The sequence below is a fragment of the Halichoerus grypus genome, chromosome 12 (assembly GCF_964656455.1).
Source record: "Halichoerus grypus chromosome 12, mHalGry1.hap1.1, whole genome shotgun sequence".
Lineage (NCBI taxonomy): Eukaryota > Metazoa > Chordata > Mammalia > Carnivora > Phocidae > Halichoerus > Halichoerus grypus.
This window is the reverse complement of record NC_135723.1, coordinates 89,135,182-89,152,024: the sequence shown is the minus strand read 5'-3', so window position 1 is coordinate 89,152,024 and position 16,843 is coordinate 89,135,182. Positions and strand designations below refer to the sequence as shown.

The window sequence follows — 16,843 nt, the reverse complement described above, 5'->3', positions numbered from 1 at the left end:
GGGTGCCTGGGTGGCTCAGTCGGTTAAGCATCCGACTCTTCATTTTGGCTCAGTCATGATCTCAGAGTCATGAGATCAAGGCCTGTGTCAGGCTCCACGGAGCCTGCTTAAGATTCCCTCTCTCTTCCTCTCCCTCTGCCTCCACCCCACTGCTTGTGCATTCTCTCTCTCTAAAAAAATAAAATATAAAATCTTTTAAAAAATAAATTTAAGGGCGCCTGGGTGGCTCAGTTGGTTAAGCGACTGCCTTCGGCTCAGGTCATGATCCTGGAGTCCCAGGATCGAGTCCCGCATCAGGCTACCTGCTCAGCAGGGAGTCTGCTTCTCCCTCTCCCGCTCCCCCCTCTTGTGCTCTTTCTCTCTCTCACTCTCTCTCTCAAATAAATAAATAAAATCTTTAAAAAAAAAAAAAAAAAAAAAAAAAAAAAAAAATAAATAAATTTAAAAAATATATAAATCAATGACATTTAAAGATCAAAAAAGATATAATTTGGGGCGCCTGGCTGGCTCAGTTGCTGGAGTGTATGACTCTTGATCTTGGGGTTGTGAGTTCGAGCCCCATGTTGGGTGTAGAGGTTACTTAAAAATAAAATCTTAAAAAAAAAAAAAAAAAGAATTTTACTAGATAAATAAATGCCTGAATTTAAAATATCAAGCAAAAACTGGCCAAAACGGGCGCCTGGGTGGCTCAGTTGGTTAAGCGACTGCCTTCGGCTCAGGTCATGATCCTGGAGTCCCTGGATCGAGTCCCGCATCGGACTCCCTGCTCAGCGGGGAGTCTGCTTCTCCCTCTGACCCTCCCCACTCTCATGCTCTCTCTCTCTCATTCTCTCTCTCTCAAATAAATAAATAAAATCTTTAAAAAAAAAAAAAAAAAAAACTGGCCAAAACAAAGGATCCAAATTGCAAACAAGTATCTACTCTGATTATAACAAATGAAATTGCTAAATAATACTAATTTTCAATTTACAGTTCAATTATACTATGGTACTTCAAACAAGCACAGGATTCTGAATAAATACTAAAATGGGAAACACCACTAACACCTAAGAATTCATTTATTTTACTTCATTATTTTCTTGTACTTCCTTTTGATGTCAGTGGTTCCCAACCTTTAACCAAGAACACATTCTTTATTTAATTTCCTGTGTTTTAAAAGTTTCCATCTACTACTATACATGTACTACTAATTCACTTCTCCCATTTATTAATCAAACATATACAGAACAGCCGACAAGAAATTACAATCAAAATGAGTTAATTAATATAAGCATCCTAAATTTATAAAATTACAACCTAATACAAAACCTTCCATTTTAGCCTATGAAACCTTCCAGGCATTTCATTTTGATTTTGGAAGTCCCACTTACAAGCTTCCATGAACACAGTCTGCCCCTACTTAATTCTGTGCTTTACTTCATTCAAGACAGGAAATCTGACGAACGCAGTTAACGGGCAGCATTCCTAGATGAGCACAGGTAGCACTTATTCTGTGACACGCAAAGCACTGTGTGACAATTTGACTGGAGGAAAGGGCTACTTATGTTTTCCATAAGCCTTTCCTAATGCCTAAAGATGGTCACCAAACATGAGTGGAAAATGTCTATCCTCTTTACATACCTACTGAGAGAACATGCCGATGACACGATCAAAAGTGGACAGAGGTAACGAGGTAATGTATGGTGATTAACATAACATAATAAAAAAAAAAGTGGACAGAGGATAACTGTTCAAGTAAGTATAAATATCTATGCTGTTAAAAGGCAATAATCTTCCAATAATCTTCGGGAATCATTTTTGAGATCCTCATTTCTAAGCAGTAGTGTATGAGGTTACCAAGTAAAAATATTACCTACTTCAGAGAAAATATAAATTAGAGAGAATATATTACTAAAAATGATAAGTTATCCTCCCTTAGAATGTTTTCGTGAAAGGTTTGAAATGTGAATAATTAATATAAAGAAACAAGCAATTGATTGTGCATGCAGAACTCATGAACATGTATTACATAACTTTTACCACTTTCCTATTCCAAAACCGAAAAGGGAAATAGAGATATCTAACAGGGTACATATTTTTAAAAGGTGATCTTTATCTAAATATTCAAATATTGATGAATTACACACACAGGAAAAAATACAGGAATAAAATATACAATTTTTTATTTTAGTAGTTAAAATATTGCCCTTCTTAGGTGTAACCTCCAAAATTTAATCTGATTTTTTTAAATAAAGACATTAATAGGTACAAAATTCAATACCATCTCTTTCCTCTGTGCTTTGTTCTACAAAACTGATATCAAAGCAGTACAGAAGAGCCATAAGAAGAGCCAGATTCACGGCATCCAACGAGCCATTAGCCTCAACTGTCACTTTTTCCAAATGTCCAATAAGAAGCAGAGTGTCATCTTTGCCTAAAGGTGACTGACAAGCCCAGGCAAAAAGGCTTTCTGCCAGAGACTGCCTGCACTCCTTGATGAGATCAGAAACCTAGAGATAAAAATGTATGATCATCAGTATACATAAATCACAGTGAAGCCTAGTCTTATTCCAAAAAGTAAACCACCTTTTACAAAGCTAACTAACTAAATAAATCTATCTGAATCCACAAGTAACCCTAAAATCTCACCTCTAGAATTCTAAACAAACCCTACTGTTAATTCCTCATTTTAAGTTCCAAGCTCCTTTATGTAATGAAGGAGCTTGGAACTTACATAATTCCTTGGAACTTCATGTAATTCCTTCAAGAGTTCATTCCATAAAAAGAGCTACAAAAGCACATAAGTGACTAGAAAGAAGTGAAAACAGCTGAAAGTCAATATTGGATAGAGATGCCTATACATTTCAATGGACATTAGCAATTTTCCTATGCCTGTGTTAGAATGTTCTAAATGCCATGACTTTTCTGCCTGAGAAACGACACAGACGACCCATGAACTGATCTCATTGAACCCTTGCCTCTTTTCGGTGTTTTTCACTGCCCAAACCTCTCTCCCGCTGTAGTTTCTCAAACTCATTGTTCACATCAATCTGTGACACCAGAGTAAGGACTTTATAAGTCAATCCTTGCTCCATCAGCTCCTCTGTAAAGCGGGTTGTCATGGAAACCAGCTCTGGACTGTAATGAAAAGAAATCAATGGAGAAAGTTACAATGAACAGTCACGTCTACACTTCATCATACAGATACAGCAAGTGCTCTTGACAATAATGTTTCATTACTGGAAAAAAAAACAGGATGAACTGTAACTCAGCTCTTTTCATCCTTGCTAGGTAATTAGGCGTCAATAAACTTCTAATCATAAATAATTATTTTTTATTTGTAAACAAAATAAAGCAGCTTTAATTTGTCATTCTTTGCAGAATACTCAGTTATGTTACATATTTTACTTAAATTATACATACTAAAAGGAGAAATTTTTGTTATTTCTAATAATTAAAATAACAATTCGACAAGTAATTTCCAAAAACGCCCTGAAATCCAAGGAAGCCAACAGACCTGAGTTCGAGGGTCCATGTTTTTCCTCGTCTGGACTGTACCAAGGCTTTCAGGGAGTTTGCAATGCACCGTTTTCCATCCCAGTATAAAAGAACAGCTACTAATCCTCTGGTGAGACCAGGAAAATGTGGCTGTTGGTGCTCTCCTAGATAGGGGAGTTGAGAAATAATTTAGTAAATATGTGTTTAGGAGGAGACAAAAAATTACTATACCAATGTTCAGTTCAAAGAAATCACAGAATCTCAGGGTTCAAGGGGTCCTACGGTCCTCTACTCCAAACACCCATCTGCTGTTTTCCTCCTCCCACATCCTCAAGAGGCCATCCAATTTGTGCTGAACACCAGCACTCACATGGAACTCACCATTTCCCAAACTCTCAACCTCACCTTTATCCACGATTTCCACACGCTGGTCTCTCTGCGGTCCACTGAGTCTAATAATATTTAATGCCCATTTCCCCCTCTTTCACATGAAGTCTTTCAAATGTTTAGAAGTTTCTTCCCCTAGAGTTTTCTCTGAAAAGTAAATAACCCAATTCCTATGTTTCTAGTTCACTCGCCCTTTCAACTGCTCTCCTTTGAATAAGTTCCACTTTTGTTTTTTTTAGTTTTGGTTTAATTTCCTAAGGCTAGTTGTCTTCTCCCCGAAGTCCAATCACTCCACTCTCTCCTGTCCCCAAATTCATCTTGCGGCTCACACCTCTGCACAGGCCATTCCTCGTACCTGGACGCCTTTTGTCCTCCTGAGTGCACACCTATTCCATGTGACATGTGCCTACTCGTATTTCAACACCTAGTTCAGGCCTCATGAGCTTTGTGAAGACTTCTCTGTACACCCTGAGGTCACTTTAATCCCTTTGCCTCTGGACCATCACTAAATCTTGCATAAACTGGCATTAATGCACTTTAATGTATAATTACCTGTCTCCATATTTTTCTCAATTACTAGACTATGAGCTCCTTTACACTAGTTGAAGTTTCGTTCGTGTTTCTATCCCTGGAGTCTTACCACAGTGCCTGGCCCATGATAAACATAAAATAAATGTTTGTTAAATGCAAGTTCTGAGTTAAACTAAAAACTCAAAGCCTATCCAGTTAACATTTCCACAATAGAGTGGGAAAACTATCTTCCTACTTCTCAGTATTATACTTCTTTTAATGCAGCCTTAGGTCAAAAAGGATTTTGGAAGCCACGTGATATCTTTAAACATAGGAGACTTTCTTGGGGCATCTGGGTGGCTCAGTCAGTTAAGTGCCCAACTCAGGTTTCGGCTCAGGTTGTGATCTCATGGGTCGTGGGATCGAGCCTCTCGTGGGGCTCCGTGCTCAGTGCGGAGTCTGCTTGAGATTCTCTCCCTCTGCCCCTCCCCCCACTCGCGTGCACTCTCTCTCTCTCTTTATATGTAACTATTCTGCTTAATGCCCCTGTCAGCAACTTCCCACTGCAAAATAAAATCCAAGTAGTTTTCTTTGCCTGCAAGACTAAATATACTCAGATTCCTGCTCTCTTCCTTAACTTCCCTCGCCCTCCCCCATCTTTGTGAGGCTCCTGCATCTTTTTACCCATGGTCTCATTATTCTTTAGTGTGCCTTTGGCCTCACCTCAAGCACTTGCTGTTTGCTCTGCCTGGGTCACCCTTCTCCAACAACTCTGGCACCTTGTCATCATGCAGGTCTCAGGTCAAATGTCCCAGAGAAGCCTTCCTTAAGTATCCTATTTAGAGTTGCCCCCTAAAAGCCCCCATCTCTCTATATCACATAGTTTTATTTTCTTCCTCATACTCAGTATTACTAAAATTATCTTATTTCTAACCTATTATCTGAATCACCTCCTCAAAAAGAACTCCAAAAAAGCGGTGAACTTACTTTCTTACTCATTACATGACAATAAATTCTTTGTGCTATAAAATTTGTGAGATGCTGCCAATGATTCTTTGCTAGTAAATTACCATGTAAAAGCCTATTTTAAAACAGTTAAATTACCTTTAACAATTCCACTCACTAAAGCCCTCCCATTAATCAAAGATAAACAGAAGGAGATATTTTGAGTATGGTATTTCAACTAAACTACTTTGGAATCTGAATGATACAACCCTTTAAACCCTGAGGGAATGACTTTATAATTCTGTACTATCTTACCACAGATTCACTTAAATGTCAACCTACCGGCAAGGAGAAGCTCAACAGCTGCCAATTCTCCAATATCAAAAAGGTCACTAAGGATAAAGGCCTCTTTAATGAGCTGTTCAGGAAGAAGTCGGGTTCCCTGTTGACCCTGGATAGCGACTCCCTCTGTACTGGCTTTCTGAACCTTCTCATGTTGTTGGACATTTTTTGGCTACAATGGTAAAAATAAATAAAATCATGGAATGAAAATAGTATACTGGAGACAAGGTCTTAAATTATTACCTAGAGAAGTTAATTCATGATAAGGCAGACAGGTAACATGATGGAAGAAGTACTGCTTATCAGACAATCTACAATTAGACCTTTATGACATGACACTTCCTATTACCTTCAACACTTATGCTGTTACTATCTTCTCAATAACTGCTTCTGCTAAACTCTGAAATACAAAATGTTGAGAAAGCACACAAAACAGTACACTATTTTTCAAATTTGTAAGGAACGTTTCTAATTATATATTTCATAAATAAAAACATAAGGCCTGCAAGTGGGAAATAACAAATGGATATATGAATTGTTGAATCAGTTAGGAGGACTAAGGATAGTTTGTTAATATATTATGTAAAATGCAGTCTTATTCGCAAAAGTCTTACTTGATTCAAATATTTAACAAATGACATACAGCATAGAATTACTTGATGGATCATAAAATTTCAGAAATTTACATTTTATAAATGGCCACATCGGTCATTTAATCCAACTCTACTATTAGCAGATGGAAAAGCAGGCGCCTGGATGAGGCAGTCAGTTAAGCGTCCAACTCTTAGTTTCGGCTCAGGTTGCGATCTCAGGGTCATGAGATCAAGCTCTGTACTGCGCTCCACCCTTAGTGTGGATCTACTTCAGATTCTCTCTCCCCCTCCTTCTGCCCCTCGTGCTCCTGCTCACTCACTCGCTCTCTCTCTCTCTATAAAAAAATTAAACAAATCTTTGAAAAAAAAAAAAACAAACAGATGGAAAAGCTAATGCCCAGATAAGTCAGGTGACGTCCCTGTGCACATACAACTCTAGTGGTAGAGCCAAGACTGGAACTCAGCTCAACTGGCTCCCAGGCTACAGCTCTTTCTACTAAAGACAGCAAGGGAAAAAAATAAAAATAAAAAAGCTAAAAAGCAAAAGGCCATTTCTGGTAAGACAAACAGTTCTTAGATAGTCTTGTTAGTCTATAAGAGAAAATTATCAAACAGCAAGGAAAGGAATTTCCAAATATAAATTCCCTCCACTGAAGTACTCAATTCCTGGTTGAAAAGGATTTCAAGATGCAGTGATTAATGACACGCAAGAATAAATTAGTGCAGCTAATACAACTTACATAACATTATGAAGAGTTAAAATGTTGAAAGTGTACCTGGAAATAAACAAAATAATCAATCTTACTGAGCTTAGATATATTAACTATTGGTCAGAAATTCCAAGGAGGCTCATATTTCTGGAATATACTAAATCTTCTACATCACATTCAAATATTACTAAGATATCTCCTGGCTAGAGATTACAGTATCAGCATCTGTGGAGAACAGAAAGGTAATAACTGCTTCTAGGAAAAATTACACTCGTAAAGAAAACTTGAGTCAAGGACTAGGACAAGTAGTATATTTCATTCACATGCATTAAAAATGTACTTGCTCTCTAATCTTTAAAAAAAAAAAAAACATATCCAAGAAGCAAAAAAGAAAATTTCCTACTGGGTTTCTGAACAATGAGATGAAGTCAGGTTTGTGTTTCTTCAAAATCATGTCAAGAAGGTGGACAGCTTCAGGTTGTCTTCTCCAAAGAGCATTTCCCACCGTTTGCCAAATGTCTTTGTAAGGACCCCAGAGGCTGGCAGCTTCAAGAAAAAACAAATAAAACAAACATCAGATAAAACATACATGTGGAAAATAACATCAGGTTACTGTCCACACATTTCAGTCATGCTCACCATACCTACTTCAAAATATACAGGGTTCTACCTACAAACCAAACATTAATATAAAAGCATACATATCAGGTTTCTCAAGTGACAATAAAAACATTATTTTACTTAACTTAATATAACATAAAGTAAATCCTGACTTTAAACTGGAATATCTGCTATGGTTTTGCCACTTTTTTAGATGTGTGACATGGAGCAAGGAAATAACCTCTTAAACTTCAGTTTCTGTGCATAAGTAATAGAGAAATCATCTATATCATAGGGTTGGATTGATTCAATGATATAAACCAGGTGAGACACAAGACAGTGCCTGGCATACTGCAGGCACTCAGTAAATGTAGGTGCTTCCTATCCTCCCCACCATCCAAATAAAAGCAGGAGCAGGGGCAAAAGATTAGATTTTGTAAAACTTAGCAGCTGAAAAAAAGCACTTTATTTTGGCTGGGACACTAGCTATTAAAAATCAACATAGAAATATGGAACACTTCTATAAATTTATTTAAAAAGGATCACATTTTGATTTGTAAAGGTAATAACAGTAAGTAATACTGAGCTTTTGCTATGGTTCTAAGCTCTTCACACATATTATTTTATTTCAGAACACTATGAGGTCAGCACTATGTCTTCCTCCATTTTATAGATACGGAAACTGAGGCAGAGAGGTCAAGAAACTCACCCAAGGCCACACTGGATAGGTGAGTCATGAACCCAGTTTCTCATCAGAATGTGCCTTAACTGCTAAACTATATTGTCTCTATACATAATACTTGGAAAACGAACATGTTTGGGATAAATACAGGTATTTCTGACATATCTAGTAAGTGAAGAAATTAAGATCACATCTAGACATACCTAGGCAAATTCAACTAAACTCAGCCAAATTCACTTATCTAAAAATGTTTTAAGCCCTTAACAATAAAATATTACAGAGGATAAGACAAACAATCTGGTCTTTAAAAACTCACATCAAGTTTTGGAGACAAAGCATACTTAAGTGAAAAATTTTAGTAACAATACAAAAAAGGGAATATGATTGTTGCCACAAAAAATAAATAAGGATTTCAAAAGACAAAACGATGGTCAAGAATTTCTAAGGGATGACTACACCTGTGCAGCAATTTGGGGAAAATCTGGGTGACAAAGAGCAGCCAAGGGAAAGTGGGAGCTAAGGCTCAAAGACAGGTGTGAAAGTGTAAAAGAGAATTCAAAGAGCCATAGTGATGTTAAAGAGTTGTGACTTCCAAACTTTTTTGACTATAACCCATGGTAAGAAATAATCTGTATCTCAATCTAGTACCCACTTATATGCAAAACTGAAAAGTTGTATATAAAGTACTAATATTCATTCATTGTATCAATGCACTCCAAGATTTTGTATCCTGTTCACTATTTTATTCACTGTATTTATTTTAGACCCACTGTTTGAATAACACTCCCTGAAGACCCAAGTTTGTTTGCAAACAATCAAATATAGTACCCATATGTGTTTATAAAGACTCTGAAAGGGAAACTAGTCAAAACCAATCAGTCGGGGTGCCTGGGTGGCTTGGTCAGTTAAGCGTCTGCCTTCGGCTCAGGTCATGATTCCGGGGTCTGGGATCGAGCCCCGCGAAGGGCTCCCTGCTCAGCGGGGAATCTGCTTCTCCCTCTCCCTCTGCCTGCCGCTCTGCCTACTTGTGCTCTCTCTCTCTGTCAAATAAATAAATAAAATCTTTAAAAAAACAAAAAACAAACAAACAAAAAATACCAATCAGTCATTCCAGAAACTTGGAACTTATCTACAGCCTAAACTGTTAAGGGTGGTGTGTAAACATGCTTAACTGCTATCTGAGAAAACACAAATCCAAAGAAACCTACCAGGGCAGGCAGGGCACACTCTGCTGAGCATGGAGTCTACTTGAGACTCTCTCTCTCCCTCTCCCTGCCCCTCCCTCCTGTCCCCCCTCTCATGTGTACACTATCTCTCTCTCTCTCTAAGAAGAAAAAAAAAAAAAGAATAAAAAATAAACCTACCAGGGCAGTAAGATGGCATGATAATGTAACCTAATTAAATGTGTTAAATGTTCATTGTCCTAGGAACAATGTTGTCAGAAAAAGGCAATGCACTGGGAAAAAAATTTTTTAAGGGGGAATGTGCTGGGAGAGGACAGACTAAACTAGTCAAACCAGATCATTTATTCACTCAACAAGTATTTACTGAGGGCTTTCTATGTGCCAGGGACTATTGACCAAGCAAGACAAACAGGATCCCAGTCCTCACAGAACTTAGAGATTGACACAGAGAAAGACATTAAACATAGAATTCAGAAAACAATTACCAATATAATAAAAGAAAATGGAGAAGTACAGAGTGCTAGGAGAACATATAAAAGGGAGAACCTAGCCTAACCTAATCTGATGATCAGGGCAGGAAGCTATAGGTCTTTGGTGTGGGGATGTGGGGGATGGGAATCAGCAGGTCTAGACCTCACATAAACAGCAGTCTACTCCCTGCTTTGCTTTCATTCTTGCCAATTTTCTGAGTAAAAAATATAGCTTGTCATATAAATTTCTAGAGTAAAAAAAACCAACATGAGTACCAGTGCAGATATACTTCCCATTAAAGATCAATAAATTGAAATACTGGTTTACCTATCTGTCTTTTGAGTCTCATTAAAGAAAATCAACTGCTAGGATCCAATCAACTCTGGATATACTAAGAGCCCGCCAAAATGAGAACCTAACCCCTCGATCCTGCTGATTGCCAGTGAGGTACTGGTTGGATGCTAACTAGCTAATTTCCCTAGAGATCATTTTCTTGGCCTTCTCTAACTGCAAAGGATAGAGCAGGTTTGAGTCCTGGATTCCAGGCCAAGATGGAATTTTTCCTATTAGTAAATAGGAAAGTCTCAAGTAGTAGATGACAAAATGAAATTGGTACTATAGGGCAATGGTGTGGTTGCTGGACTAAATAGAACCACAGAAGTGTCAGGAACCTAGGATGACAGGTTAAGTAAGCTGCTAATAAGGTGATAGAACCTAAAGGAGGATGAGGGCAGTAAAATGACAAGAAAAGGCCTGTTAGTAGAAAAGAGCCCGAACTAGCAACTGATTGGCACAGGGTACAAAAGAAAGGTATCAAGGGGAGCCTGGCTGGCTCAGTCGGTACAGCATGGGACTCTTGAGGTCAGAGTTATGAGCTCAAGCCATACACTGCGTGTAGAGAATCTTAAAAAGAAAAAAGAAAGAAAGAAAGGTATCAAACAACTTGTAGGCAAATTTGAAACTTGCCTTACCACAGGTATTTAAAAATTCTGAGAAAGAGCTGACAAAAGTAAATTCTCTTCTTTAACAGTAACAATATATTGAGGCACCTGGGTGGCTCAGTTGGTTAATCGTCCAACTCTTGATTTCAGCTCAGGTCAGGATCTCAGAATCGAGGGACTGAGCCCTGAGTGCACCTCCACACTCAGCAGGGAGTCGGCTTGGGATTCTCTCTCTCCCTCTACCCCTCCCCCCGCCCCCCCATAGGCATGCACACTCTCAAATAAAAATAAATAAATCTTTAAAAAAAATAAATAAAAGTAACAATATACAACAGAACCTCTGAAGAACCAATAAATTTCTTTGTATTAAACATACTTAGCATTATAAGCTGACTGAGTTATAGAGAAAAATTCTATTTCCCCCCCTTTTATGAAGCTGAGAGGCATCCAGTAACTGGTCAAAAATCTACCAAAAACCCCATGTATCCTGGCATCCTTAGTCTATCATTAACATCAACACAACATGTAGTTAATTGCAACAAAGAGTTTTCATCATTGGTTGGCTAATTTTCATAAATATCTTTCTGTGATTACAAATGAAAAAAGGCTATAAATTCTTCCAAATTACTAAATATGTTTTAACATAAGTGATCTGCTCATTTGAGAAATATATTTTCTTTAATCTTTAGGAATACCTCCAGCAAATCACATTCATTCACTCATTTATCATGTACTCGGTACTGGTGAGCTTACAGTGCAGTGACAAAACACAGTAATTATATAGTCAGACGTAAGGGTAATATCCAACTTGACAAGTGCTATGAAGGAGAGGTACCCAGGGCAAGAGATTACAGAATCGGGGAATACAACGAAGTCAAGGAGGTCAGGGAAGAGAAGGATTCCTTGAGGAAGTGATCATTAGTTGAAATCTGAAGGATCAAGAATGGAGTTAACTGAAGGGAGGAGGGGAGAACATACATCCAGGAAGAGAGGACAGCACATGGGTTCCCATGGGAAGAGGGAACACTGCCCTCTCAAAGAACTGAAAAAGCCAAGAGCGCTAGAGTACAGGAAATAAGGGTTTGGTAAGGAGGCAACTGGCATAGCAAGCAGGCCTCCCTAACCCATATTAAAGATTTTGCTCTTTGCCCTAAAAGATCAAACAAGATAAAGATTTTTAAAGTCTGAGGTACTTAATGAAATAGAAAAGCACATTTACCTTACTGAAAGCTGTTTAAGAGGATGGGAAGAGACTAGAGTGGGTAGAGCAAGAAAAGGTATGGAAATGGTACCAGTGTATACTGACAAATCTTTTGAAAGGTTTGACTGTGAAGAGAAGCAAAAGGATAGTAACTGGGAAAAGGCATGAGATCAAGATCAAAAGGGGAGGTTAGTGGAAAGAAAAGAGAGAGGTGAATATAGGAGAGGGAGGAGATAGTAGGGAGAAGGGCATAAAGGGTGGGAGGAGGGCATAAAGGGTGGGATTTAACTTAGACACAGGGAAACTGTTTAAAAAAGGTATAGATATATGTAGGTTTAAAGTTTTTAGAGTGAAAAAAGAGAGTGCATGCCTACTGGCTCTTATTCTTCTCTATGACTAGGAGGCTGAGGGATCAGTTACAAGTTAAAGTTTTGAGGAGTTGTGGAAAAAGTCTGAAACAGTCTTTCAGGACAGGGGTGACAAGACTGCTGTGACCAGGACAGGGGTGACAAGACTGCCACAGAAAGCCTGCTAACCACTGTCAATGGTTGCTTACTAACAAGCCTGTAGGTCTACTCGGCTGGAATGATACAGGTCACAATACCAGTAAATCACGCAGCTGAAACTCAAGCAAAGGTCTTAGAATCTACAACCTCTATTTTTCCCTGTCCACAACTATAAGATGTTTGTTTGTTTGAATTGTGGTAAAAACAACAACACAGAATTTGCTATCTTAAACATTTTTAAGTGTAGAGTTCAGTAGTCTTAAGTGCATTCACATTGTTGCACAACAGATGTCCAGAACTTTTTTGTCTTGCACAATGGAAACTCTGTACCCATTCATTAAACAACTCTCCATTTCTCCCTTCCCTCAGGCAACCAACATTCTTTGTTTCTGAGTTTGACTACTTTAGGTATCAAATATAAGTGGAATCATTCAGTATTTACCTTTTTCTGACTGGCTTACTTCACTTAGCACAATGTCCTCAAGGTTTATCTATGTTGTAGCATATGACAGGATCCTTCCTAAGGCCAAATAATATCCCACTGTATGTATATACTACATTTTGTTTATCCACTCATCCATCTATGGTCCTTTGGGCTGCTACCCTAGGATGTTTAATTAAATATACATATATTCTCCTGACTCAGCTGTGAAAAACGTTTCCTTTCTATGTTATTAATTAAACACTCCTGTCACAAGGCCTTATTATACAATGTATACTCTTTGCAGTTGTTGGTAACTCCCTTTCCTTGTTCCTTCAATGATTTATGTTTAATGATAAAAACTTGGGATATGTACTAAAGAACAGTATATAACCACACATATAATATGCAAGCCTTGTTTTTAAGATTATATCTGGGTAGGAGACGAGGACAGAAATATTTAGAACATAACTTCATGACCAGCATTCATATATATGAAAATTTGATGTAATAAAACGAATTAGGTTGTGCTTAAGTAGTTTAAGCACCTAAGACTGGTTTACAATCATTAGGTGTATAAACTTGGGGATGTTACTTAACTACCCTAAGCCTTTATTTCCCAATCTGTAGACTGGGGTACTTAATAGCAGCTACTTCATAGGTGTACAAAGGGGATTAAATGAGATAATGCAAGTACAACACTTAGTCCAATGCCTGGGACATACCAGATGCTCAATAAATATAATCCTTCATCATTATAAAATAATTTGTGAGTGTTCCTGAAATGGGTTGATTTGCAAAATTCAGATTTAGCAACTTTACAAGAATATGAGTCCTGTGGAAAGCAGAACCAGCACTCCCACCCCCCACCCCCACCCCCCAAAAAAGACTACATAGAGAAAGGGGGGGAAAAATTGCCCAGTAAATATTACTCTTGAGTGAGATTCTCTACTAGCATTTACCACACAGACATGCTCTTTAAATTGAATCTAAGAAGCTAACCGCACCTCATTCTGAGCAGGAATACTCCGTTTTCAAGACCATTCTGCCCTGTGCAGGACTTTTGGCATCCTTGCCCCGCCCATTAGGCGTCAGGAATTGTGACAATCAAAATGCACCCACTCTTTCAAAAGCCTCTGGGAACGGTACCGCCCAAGTTGAGAATCACCAAAAGAGAACCGACCCCAAATCCTCTAGAGTCCTTCAACTACCTTCTTGGTTCTACCCTGCCCGGAAGATCTACCACTCCAAAGGCAGAGTATACAGGGACGCGCCACATGCGCAGAGCTCAGAGTCATCGGCTGAGCCGGTGGCACCGCCTCCCCAGCCACCTTCCAGGTTGCAGGCTTCATAATCAAAGATATTCGCTTCCTACAAGACCGCCCAAAATCCATAAGGGACTGCGCTACCTACTCTGAGGGGCGAGTTTTCAGCCTACGCTTGTAGCTAAAAATTATCTCGGGTCCTCTGGCCTCACTGCCGGAGACTTATGTATCTTGACGAAATCCGGGCCAAAGACTCATCATGGGGTGGGGAGTTGAAGGGACCAAGCTCAGACCCTGGCTGCAAGAAACTGCACGCCCGGTTCCAGTGGACCAAGCATCCGTGCCTCCACCCCAACTCCAGAGCTAGAGCTGCAGCGCCGACGCGCGCCATTCAAACTGGGGAGGGGTGGGACTCTAGGGCCAGAGCTAGGGAAAAGCAAGCACGATACAGAAGTGAAGGCCTGGATTGCGAGGAAACTCACAGTCCGGGTCTCTCCCTAAAGAACCAACCATCGCCCTGCCCGACTGTTTCCTTTCTGCCCCGGCCGCCCTTACCCGAATTTACCGCCAACAGCGTCGCCATCTTGGAGGCGCACTAACGGAGCCCTCCTGTCGCACGGAAGCCCCAGAAAAGGATGAGGCTGCCCGAAGCCATGCCTGAACGGAAAGGTCCCACCCTGTCTCGGAATGGCACTCTCGACTGACTCAGGCGGACAAAGATTTGAAAATCTGCTGTAGGTCACAGATGTCAATTTTCGCCGCGATATTCTCATTCAAATTAGGCAAGGGCAACCAGCAAGGAGATGCGAGGTCCTCGATATGACGTTAGTCGTGCAGTGCATTCTGGGCCTTGTAGTTTCTATTTAATGATGAGTGAAGTTTAAGGGGAACGATAAGACAACGAGACTAATTATTGAAATTACGGCTATTTATGATATTATAAAAGCCATAAATAAATTGAAGTCATTATCTCCATGTCAAATTAAACCTTCCTTGCATTCCTATCTTTGAGGAGTGGAGTGGGGTGTAAGGTATATAAATCTTAAAAAGCCATTTGTCAGTTATAAACTAAGTTTTCATTACATTTCAATATACCAAGTGTGTTGCGTCAACATAGTTCATAGATTGAAACAAATCAAAGTGAAACAAATCATAACTTTTTATTATGACACTTTCATATGTATACAAAAGTAGAATAATGAATGCTCAGCTTCAATCACACGGCCAATTCCTGTACTCCACCCCTAAACTCCAGAGGAGATTATTTTGAAGAAATTTCCAGACATATCATCTCATAAATACCTAATATTTTTCTACCTAAGCACCCCCAAATAGCTGGATTTTTTTTTTTTTTAGATTTATTTATTTGAAAGAGAGAGAGAGAAAGCATGAGTGGGGGGGGGGAGGAGCAGAGGGAGAAGGGGAAGGCGACACCAGGCTGAGCAGGGAACCAACATGGGGCTTGATCCCAAGACCTGGAGATCATGACCCCAGCCAAAGGCAGACACTTAACTGACTGAGCAACCCAGGGCCCCCAAATAGCTGGATCTTCTTTTTTTAGTTACTAAATTTTAGTTTGCTAATTTTCAAACTAAAATATAAAGAGTCATTACCATTTACTATCATATGCCAGATGTTTATTACAAATTTGACATTATTGGACAATGCAATAATTATTATGTTGCCTCATTTAATCCCTAAAACAACCCTATTAGGAAAATGATGTTAATTATAGCTACTTGTCTCAGAGATGTTCCCTGGGCCTTACAATCTCAATTTATCAACTCCAACATTCCACTGAGGTTGGGAGGAGATAAGAGTTTATATTTCTACTTCATTGTTGGAAATCAGAATTACATAATTTAGACACAATCAGAGCAGGCATATTCATTCTTTTGAACAAACAGTATTGAGTGACAAAATGTACATTAGGTGGAACACAGAAGTCATTGGAGATTTTTTTTGAAAGTCATTGTTTTATAGACACAAATGCCAGACTACCATGAAAGTGGTTTTAAGGAGTGAAGGGGAAGAGAAAATGAAAAGGCAAAGCAACATTTCCTGAAGTTTAGCATGAAAGGGAGAAAAATATTGAGCAGAAACTTGGCAGAGAGCGGCATTTAAAGATTTTCTTTCTCAGGACAACTATTACAAACCCTCCTTCCCTCCACCTCTGCAGGCCCACACACTTCCCTCTCAGCAGATCACTTTGCTTTCTATGAAGGAACACTTAAACTTCCTGCCACTCTCTCTCACCCATCACATTTACAAGGATTCTTTCACAGGTTCCTCAATCCATAGCAATTGAGATATTGCCATCACAACTCCCCTAAAACTGCTCTCAGGATGGTCACTAATGACCAATTGTCAACCCCATCAGCACTTTTCTGAATTTCTTAGAAATTCTTTTCCCCCTTGACTTGTGGTGCACCATCCTTGTTGGTTTTCTAGTTCTTAAGTTTCCTGTATGACTTCTCTTCCTCCTCTCACCCATTAAATGTAGGTCTTTCCTTTGGGTCTCTATTTATTCATTCTACTTGCTTTCTCTAGGAAATCTTACTACTTCATATTACCCCCTGTTTGCTGATGAATTCTCTATTTGAATCTC

The 16,843-nt window shown here is 39.0% G+C and overlaps 1 protein-coding gene across 4 annotated transcripts in view; it reads right to left on the bottom strand.

Moving 5' to 3' along the window:
- Positions 1–14,930, bottom strand: part of NUP205 (nucleoporin 205) — an 82,839-nt gene extending 67,909 nt beyond the window's left edge. For 2 of the 4 annotated variants that reach the window (XM_078059596.1, XM_078059597.1), the window contains exons 1-6: positions 14,791–14,930; positions 7,368–7,510; positions 5,662–5,833; positions 3,497–3,641; positions 2,958–3,117; positions 2,261–2,489 (exon numbers count right to left, since the gene is read on the bottom strand). In XM_078059596.1, coding sequence (XP_077915722.1) covers positions 2,261–2,489; positions 2,958–3,117; positions 3,497–3,641; positions 5,662–5,833; positions 7,368–7,510; positions 14,791–14,818 — 877 coding nt within the window. In that variant the 5' untranslated portion in view covers positions 14,819–14,930. Of the gene's footprint in view, positions 1–2,260; positions 2,490–2,957; positions 3,118–3,496; positions 3,642–5,661; positions 5,834–7,367; positions 7,511–13,977; positions 13,998–14,790 lie in introns of those variants that run through there. The other 2 variants (XM_036100628.2, XM_036100637.2) reach the window with 2 other exon arrangements.
- Between the last annotated feature and the right edge of the window lie 1,913 nt (positions 14,931–16,843).